A 9,466-nucleotide genomic window follows, 5' to 3' on the forward strand; every position below is an offset into this window, starting at 1 on the left:
CCCCGCTGTGAGGGCCAGACCACAGCTGGTGGTCAGAGGCTGCTGTTTTTTCTAAAGAGCTTCCACTCAGGAAACATGAGACTCCACGTGGGGGTATGTAACCCTGCTGAGTGCCAGTTTCCTCATCTGTAAAATGAAGCTGGACATCTTTCCTGTGACAGACAAAACATGGGTTGCTTAAAAGCTCCAAGTTAGAGCCTGGAACACAGCAGATACTCCAAAAACGGTTAAGTTGCTCATGTCCGGAAGGGTGGTTTTGCCCTTTATAGAAGAAGGTCTGAGGCCCAATAGTCACAGGTGTCTATCCGAACTGCTGCTCCTTCACCCCGTGCACAGGTGCACCCACAAATGGGCTCTCAGCTGTGGATGGAATACTGGTGTGGCGTCAGCCCAGGGACACTGCAGAATGAACGTGGAGTTAATCCAAGCAACTTGGCTGCAGGGCCCATGAAGAATGTGGACTTCCCCTGTTTGCAGACACTTTGTCACCCTCGGTAGAGTGTCCGAGCATCACAGCTCACAGCAACCTCCAGCTCCTGGGCTTAGGCTATTCTCTTGCCTCAGCCTCCTGAGTAACTGGGACTATAGGCACCCACTACAACGCCTGGCTATTTTTTTGTTGCAGTTTGGCCGGGGCCAGGTTTGAACCCGTCACCCTTGGTATATGGGGCTGGCACCCTACCAGCTGAGCCACAGGTGCTGCCCAAGTTGGTTTTTCTTTCTTTAGTTCCTTTCTTTCTCTCCTTCCTTCCTTCCCCTCTTTCTTTCCTTTTCTTTCTTTCTCTTTTTCCTTTGCCTCCCTTCTCCTCCCCTCCCCTCTCCTCTCCTCTCCTCTCCTTTCCCCTCCTCTCCCCTCCCTCCCTCCCTTCCTTTCTTTCCTTTGTCTCTCCTCCCTTCCTTCCTTCCCTTTCCTCCCTCCCTCCCTTCCTTCTTCCCTCCCTCCCTCCCCCCCTTCTTTCCTTTCTTCTTCCCTCCCTCCCTTTCTCTCCCTCTCTTTCTTTTTTTTAGATAGAGTCTCACTCTGTCACCCTGGCTAGAGTGCCATGACGTCATAGTTCACAACAACCTGAAACTCCTGGACTCAAGAGATCTTCTTGCCTCAGCCTCCTGAGTAGCTGGGACTACAGGCACCTGGCCTGGCTAGTTTTTCTATTTTTAGTAGACAGGTTCTCACTCTTGCTCAGGCTGGTCTCCAATTTCTGAGCTCAAATAATCCACCTGCCTCAACCTCCCAGAGTGCTGGGATTACAGACATGAGCCATCACGCCTGGCGACTGCACAAGCTCTTTAAGTGTGACTCGCATGCAGCAGCTACGCAGACTCACAGAAGGGGACTATAATGGCTTATACATATTTACAGAATCCTCGACAATCCTTCCCGGGCTTTCCTATGTCCCATGATCTCAGTGGAGTGCCCCGTGAGGCATGTCTTTGGTGTTCCCATCTCTATTTTAACAGCAAGCCAGCAAAGACTCTATGGTTTGATGACTTTCCCAGTCATTCAGTCAGCATAGGGCAGAGCTGGGATAAACGGTTATAGTTTTAGATTGTTTTACTGTGATAAAATATGAGTAATCTAATGGCTCGCCATTTTAACCGTGTGTAAGTATAAAATCCAGCAGCATGAATAACACCTGTAATATTGTACAACCATCACCTGTATTTCCAAAGCCCTTTAGTTTCCTCAAATGGAAACTCCTGCACCCACTAAGCAGTAACCCCCCATTTCCCAAACCCTGTAAACCTCTGATCTACTGTCCATCTCTGTGAATTTGCCTATTCTTCTTCTTATCTTTAAATCAATGTTATGGAGGCACAATTCACAGACAACGAAACTCACCCATAGTAGATACACAGTGCAGCGAGTTTTGACAGCCCCAAGAGGTGCATTGCACCCCTTACCCACAAACTTCCCTTGCACCCTTCTGAGTCAACCTGCCCTCCCAGTGGCAGCCCTGCTCTGCATTTGATTGATCCCACCAGATTTGTTTTTTTCTAGAGTCTCATGTAAACCTGTCCAGGTCTTTTTTCTGTGGACTGCCCTCTCCACACCACATGTTTTGGCTCTCATAGAACGTGGACGCTGGAAGGGCCCTCAGCCTCACAGCTCCTCTCCTGCATGAAGACACGGAAGCCCCAGACACAAAGGCACGTTCCCAAAGCCACAAGGACACAGTGGAGAGCCAAGGGGGCAGCCCAGGGTTCCGATCCCCCTGTTTCCTTCATCCTCTCCCAACCCCGGCTCTTCGATGTGACGTAAAGGGGCAAAGAGTTTCCTACATCACATTATCATGACAGCCTCTTAGAAGCTACCTAAATTGTGATGATCACTTTGAGCCCATTTAACGGTTATTATATTTGTCTGAGGGAAGCTTGGCCACATCTAGCAAAAGTACATCGAAAGAAATACAACTTTAGTAGCAGAGAGAACACTGCATGCTGACGAAGGCGGCTTCAGAGGCGAGGTAGGCGGGAGGCCATGCAACCTGCCTGCTCAGCGAGCCCAGCTACGCTCCATCTCGGGAGCCTGGGGTGAGCGCAATCAGAGTGGAGCCAAGCCGGGGTCAGCCTGGAGCCGAGAGGGGAGCCAAGCTGGGGTCCTGCAGCATCTCCCTGCCCAGCCACCGTAGCTGCAGCCTCATGGGCTTTTGGGCCCAACACGTGAGCTAGCTCTGTGCGCATTTCAAATTTCCTGGCTTGGCAAATGTGAAAGGCAGAGGTAGCCAGAGTGGAAATAAGGTTCAGATAACTCAAAGTTCTATCTGAATTCATGTTTACAGTGAATAAAAATACCCAGGTTTAGGGAGCCTTTAGAAAGGCACCGGCAATCCTCAAAACCACCTGTATGAACTCACGAAAGCATCTCACCTGCCCGAGGCTCAGCCTCATCTGCTGCAGATGGAATCAGTAATATCCACCTCAGGGGTTGTGGGATGTGGTAAGTGAACTCATGTAACTCCCTCTTCTTTATTAAAGAAAAGGAAAAACAAAGCTTTCTGACCACTTTCAGCCAGAAAGTCTGGCCATCAGGATATAAAGGTCTTCAAAACCCAGAACAGGTGTAATGAGTGGTACTTAGAGACGGATGCTGCAAATGCCCTCGCTCCCTGGGGCCCTGGGGGCTGAGACCCACTAGCAAATACACGACACCCCCCCCCTGAGCTCCCAGGGGAAGCGTGTCCTGATCACCGGAGCACTTCCTGGTCAGTAACAGCAATGCTGGGCACACATGAGCTTGTCCACATACCTCGTTTTTTGCAATTCTGCTCTGCAGCAGGTGGGGACACTGAGGATGAGGACACCACTCCTCTGCATTGCCAAGGAGGACTTCTCTGACTAAGCTCCTAGATCTAGGGCTGACTCCTGGGGAGGCTAATGAAGTCCCTGTATTTTCGGCATTTCTGTCTTTTCTTTTGTTATCTGGGAATATGAAAAGCCCGGGGGAGAGATGCTGTTGCAGGATCTTCTTTGGGGACTGGTTCCACGCTATAGCTGGGGGACCTCAGACAAGTTAGAAGGTCTTAGAATGTCACAACGGCAAGGGCTGTGGGAACTGATTTATAGGAGAGGAAACCCAGGGTCAGAGATGACGCCACCTGCCTCACGGCAGCATCTAAGTTGAAGGGCCGCTGCTAGAACCAGGGGTCCTGGCTCTGTTTGAGGGCTCCTGAATTACTTAATCTAGGTCTAGACTCAAATCCTAGTCCTCTTAGATGCAAATGGCAGCATTTTGGGCAAATTATTAACCTCTCTACCTTACACATTTGTGAGCTAGGAGTAACAAAAGTAATTAAGAACATTCCCATGATGAATGAATTAGGTGATTCTAATAATTTAAAGATGTTTTATTAGTAGCAGTGAGGGAAAGGCATTGTTGTTACCTTCTGCGCAGTGATTCTAGAGACACCGAGTGTGACCTAACTCAGGGGTTTTAGCAAGCTGTGGTCTGTTAGCCAATTCTAGTAGCTGCCTGCTTTTACAGATAAGATATTACTGGAACACAGCTATACCCTGCCGTTTATGCATGGACTTTTGCCGGTTTCCTGTTTCCAGTGGCAGAGAGGTTCTGCTGGAGACCATTTGGCCCTCCAGGCATAAGTATTTGCAGAGTGTGCTGACCTCTGGTCCAGTTGGTGTGGGTATTCCACCTATACCCCTCCCTCCAGTTGAACCATGTTGAAATCTTCATCCCAAGCTGTAATTATTATTATTTTTTTGACATTGAGGGGTTGTATGCCTTACTCCAGTGTCTGGAAACTATGTCGAAATCTTCATGCCAAGCTGTAATTTTTTCTTTTTTGGACATTGAGGGGTTGTATCTAGCAGCCTCTGGCATCTCTGTGTGGACGTCTTATGGGAACAGAAGTGGTCCCAGCGTGAACTCCCTTTCTTTCTCCTCAAGCCTGCTTCTCCGTGCTTCTCAGCACGATGGCTGGGACCACCGGGATCCTACCTTGTGCCCTTTTTCTCACCTCCCGTGTCCCTTTGGTCTTAAATTCCTGCTGATTTCATCTTTTCACTATCTCTTGGCAACAGGCCTGCCTCTCCGTCTTGGCCAACACTGCCCTCGGCCAGACCCTGGCTGTCTTCTACCTGACCCACCCCAATACCTTTCTGGGTGGGGGACCCCAACAGAACATCTCTGTCTTCATGTTGGTTTGAGGACATGGTTCCCTCCAAAAGCTAAGTTGGACTTGTCATTGAGTTCTAAGTCCATGAAACAGGCAGATTAAGTGTATTTCTGATTTGTGTGCATGTGACTCTATTTGAAAACTCTGTTGTCTGGTTGTATTTATTTATTTTTTTAATTTTTATTTATTTATTTTTTGTGGAGAAAGAGTTTCACTTTATTGCCCATGGTAGAGTGCTGTGGCGTCACACCTCACAGCAACCTCCACCTCCTGGGCTTAGGCGATCCTCTTGCCTCAGCCTCCCAAGTAGCTGGGACTACAGGTGCCTGCCACAATGCCTGGCTATTTTTCTGTTGCAGTTTGGCTGGGGCCAGGTTTGAACCTGCCACCCTCAGTATATGGGGCCGGCGTCCTGCGCACTGAGCCACAGGTGCCGCCCATTTGTTTGTATTTAAAAACAGAATATTAATAATCTCAGACATACGTGTTTTACTTTTTTTTTTGTAGTTTTTTTTTTTTTTTTTGGCCAGGGCTGGGTTTGAACCTGCCACCTCCGGTATATGGGGTTGGCACCCTACTCCTTTGAGCCAGAGGCACCGCCCTCCTGTGTTTTACTTTTAAAGCTTACAAAGCACTTTCATGATATCATTCCATTCCTGGACAGCCTGCCGAGAAAGGTATTGCAATTATTTACATTTACCCATAGGAAGGGCTAAATGCTTGCCTAAGGTCACCTGCTTTGGAACCATAACTCAGACCTATTCCCTTCACTTTGTATTTCTTTTCTTCTCTCTCTCTTTCTCTCTCTCGTAAAGATTCTTCCTCCCAAAGCATCTGAAGTTCAGCTTTCTTTTCCCTTGAGCACTAGCAATCCCCCAGGTAATACTTTACATGTCCTGCATTCCCACAGCCAAGATCAGCATTATGAAATGACAGCACCTTATTAGTTATGGCAATATCTATTGTTACGGAGGGAGACAGACCAAACAATTCCCCATTGTTACAGATGCTGCTTTAACTTGACAGCTGGGAAGGTCTGATAGGCAGTTTATTTACTTAGCCGTTTAACCAAATAAATGTTTTCATTTTTCTTTCATCTCCTCCAAAGCTAACATTTTGCCCTCAAAATTGCTCCAGCAACACATCAGTGAAGTATAAATTACCTGCCATTCCCACACCAGCCATTATAATATTGTTTTGGTTCTTTTTTGCCCCTGTTGACCCAATCTTTCAAAGACACATGATTCTCCCAGATGGGAGGGCAGGGGGAAGAAAGTGAAATAATTGAAGATCTTTTCCTTTATTGCTAAAACAGAAATGCCGTTTTTGAGATTGGCCCTGAAGCTTCCCCCAGCAGGGATTGAGTCTGTGTGTCTCTCCTCACTATGGGGTGATGGGGCTGTAACTTATCAATAGATGTCAGCCCTCCTCACTCAGAACTGTGTGGGTATTTCTAATAAAAAACAGCTGGAGATAATGGTGGCAAGGGCGATAAGAGAGACAGGACTCTTGCTTTCCAACGGTAGGAAAGCAGAGGGGGAAATAAAGCCATGGGCATCACTAACCCCAGATGGAATCCCTCCTCCAAATGTCTGGAAAGGCTCTAAGAAATTGCAGTCAGTAAATTTTCACGGGGGTGGACGGGGGAGAGAGGTGGAGACAGAAAGATCAAATGTGGCTTGTGCTGCTGCTGCTGAAGGGACCCAGAATGTCTCATCCTGGACTTCCCCTGGGGGTGGTGCAGGGGGATAAGTCTGCAAGGCTGGCATCAGCCCCTTGGCATGGGATTCTGGATAGGGAATCGTGACGTCTACAGGCTAAGCTATCCAAGCGAGATAACTGATTTGCTGAAGATTACAGGCCAGCCCTTATCTGGAGCTGAGAGGTATTTATGATTTATATGTGAATCTTAAGACTGTTCATTTTTAGAAAGTGAGAGGTGGCCTATGAGGTCCAAATCATTCTGATTATGGGACAGGGCAAGCCAGAGAGCTATGAAGTAAGCTTTCTCTTTCTTTTTTTCTTCCAAAGCTGTCTTAGTGCATATGGAAAACTAAATATCTCCAAATATGAAGTATAAAGCAAAACATCCCAGCCAATGGCTTTATGGGCAATAAGGGCCAAATGTATAAAATTCAAGATAGCAGGGAACCAACATTTCTTGAGTGTGTATGATGATGATGGTGGTGGTGGTGACACCAGCAGGCATCTCTTGGGTACCATGTGCTAGGCACTACACTAAGACCTCCATCTATACCACCTCATTTAGACCACACAATGATTGACAAGGTCAACACTATTTTATCTCTCTTTTTGAAGAGAAGAAAATAAGAAAGAGGATGATTATAAGATCTCAGCAGTGTCACACAGCTAGGGAGTGTAGAGCCAGATCCTGTAACATTCAGACAATGTTACTCCAGAATGCAGATTTCTTTAAGCTGAGTCCTCAGTATCTACCTCCAACATAAACTTTCTCTGTTAAATCACGGAGAAAATAAGGCCCTTCTGGCAGGTGAAGAACCCAAGACTCACATTATGGTTCTTGCCCAAGATTTCCTGCTAGGAAGGAGCTGAGCGAAGATTTGAACTCACGTTCCAAATCCTGAACTCTTCCCACTAGACCGTGCTATGACCATTTACGACTCAGCCACGACTTGGGGTGCCAGGTAGAGCATTAAACGTGGAAGAGACTGAAGTCCCGTGGAACGGGTCAGCTTGTATGATTGTCTAAGCTGAACAGGCTCATAAATACAGGGGTTTGATCCATTGATGTGCAAATAGTGTAAGTCATCTTTGTTTTCTAGAAGAACTTCAATTTCAGCGTGATGTTTGCTGTTATCCTGATGAATGGCCCTTGTCACCTCTGGCTCATTCATCACATTTTTCAAGGCAAGTTTCAGTTCATAAAATACAACATGCACAAGGGGGAAAAAAAAAAAAAAAAAAAAAAAAAACCTCTTGGGGAATCATCCCGAGGAGTCTGCCCATAATCGCCAACTTTTCTTTTTTCCTGGAGCAATGACTTCGCTTTGAATAGACCAGCTCTCAAAATAGGTTTTGCCAGACTGAATTTTTAAATGAGTCTGAGGTGGGTTTACATGGGATGATGTATTATTACGTGCCACTGTACTGATAGGAAACGTGGCAATGTATACAGAACGTTAGGTTCTTTAATCATAAAATCTATTAACAAAATGTGCTTTCCAAACACTGTATTAGCTTTCAATAACCGTCAACATAACTTACATGAGGACTGAGAATGATTCTGTGGTCGCCTCAGAAGCCATTTGTGAGAAGTGAAAACTGTTTACCATTTTAATGGTTCTGACCAGGCTATTCAGGACTTTAAAAAAAAGAAGAAGAAGAAGAGGAAGGTGCTCGTTGGGAATGGCCCTGCACTCTTACACGGAACACTAGGAAAGTGTCTGAAAATTGAAGACGTTTGTCACGGCGTGACCTCAGAAATCACGTCTGGGTAGCAGGGTGGACTCCTGTCCCCGAGCGGGTTTGCCTCATCAGCTCCTTTCTTTCCATCAAATCACATGTATTGAAATTCAAGTGGCAAAAGCCACTTCTAGTAGATGTAAGTACACCTCTCGCAAAGTAGCTGCTGATGGAATCTGAAGTGACTGGGCGGCAAGCCACACGCCGCAGCACAGGTGCAAACAGCACAGCCTCAGAAGTGAACGCTGCACGTTTTGGGCCTTGAATTTCACACTGGAGGAGGTGCGGGGCCCTTTCTGGCTGGACAGGAAGGGCTGACTCGCTCTCACAGCTCCAACAACCTTATTTCCAGCCCTGCCTGTTTGGGCCGCTCAGTGCGTTTGGTTGCTGACCCCTTCAGATCTGCAGCATGTAGGCAAATGCAGTGACATTTTGCTTAAACGATGAAAGCATCTAGGCCAGGGCTCACTCAGAAATGACTCGGGAGGGCAGAACGTGTTCATCTTAGATGCTGAGATGAGGCATGGTCAGTTCAGCAGGACTGACCAGGCCTCATTCTGTCACCACTGCCCACTCGGAAGAACATATTCATACAATGATGACCGTTCCCTGCTCCTGGCCCCAACCCCTATCTCCCAGGATATGTCAAAGGTCATGCATCCGTGAGGAAAAACAAAGTAAACGGTAGACACCAGGCGAGAGGGGACGGTACAGACACTGGTGATGCAGCCGGGCACGGAGAGACACGCAGACATCAGGGAGACAGCTCAGGCAAGGACACAGGGTGCAGACACTGGGGACCGGACTTCAGGAGCAAGAGCAAGCAAAGGGGAGAGGAGATGCCTTAGGGTGAAGGAGATAAAAAGGACAGATACCTACCCAGACCTGCGCTATCTAGCTACCAGCCTGTGGGCTTATATTATCACCACTGGGCTCCCCACTGGGCTCCCCAAATGGATCACTGTTGGAGGAGGCCTGTGATCCATCAGGCTAGAACAAAAGAAGAGAATATTTTTTTTTCTCTTTTCAACAACTGGAAACATAAGACAGCCAGAAATACGTTCATGCAGCACATCTGGTTATTTAAAAAGCGGGCGCGATTTCAGTTAGAGGAAGCCACACCACAGGAGGCCTTGTAGTAACAACTTAATAAAAGGACAGCCTTTTCCAGCCGACTCACGCAGACGCTACAGAAAGCCCCTTCAGCCACCCCTGGGGAACTTAAGAGTCTGAGCCAGCGTTCGTTTTTAGGTGGGCTCCCTCATGCACTGTCCGTTTTGGTTACAGACACTTCTGTTCTAAGAAAAGTCAGAACCGGAAATCACACATGGGTCACTTACAGCTTCCTGCTCTTCGCTTTTGCTGGGACTCTCGAAGCCCTCTTCGAAGAT

The 9,466-nt window shown here is 47.4% G+C and overlaps 1 protein-coding gene across 1 annotated transcript in view; it reads right to left on the reverse strand.

The window, feature by feature from the left end:
* Positions 1-8,969: 8,969 nt before the first annotated feature.
* The window catches only part of DAB1 (DAB1, reelin adaptor protein), a 303,539-nt gene continuing 303,042 nt past the window's right edge, over positions 8,970-9,466 (reverse strand). The window contains exons 13-14 of the mRNA XM_023515099.1: positions 9,416-9,466; positions 8,970-9,065 (exon numbers count right to left, since the gene is read on the reverse strand). Coding sequence (XP_023370867.1) covers positions 8,970-9,065; positions 9,416-9,466 — 147 coding nt within the window. The remainder of the gene's footprint in view (positions 9,066-9,415) is intronic.

Source organism: Otolemur garnettii, unplaced genomic scaffold (genome assembly GCF_000181295.1).
Source record: "Otolemur garnettii isolate 467f Iridium unplaced genomic scaffold, OtoGar3 scaffold00066, whole genome shotgun sequence".
NCBI lineage: Eukaryota > Metazoa > Chordata > Mammalia > Primates > Galagidae > Otolemur > Otolemur garnettii.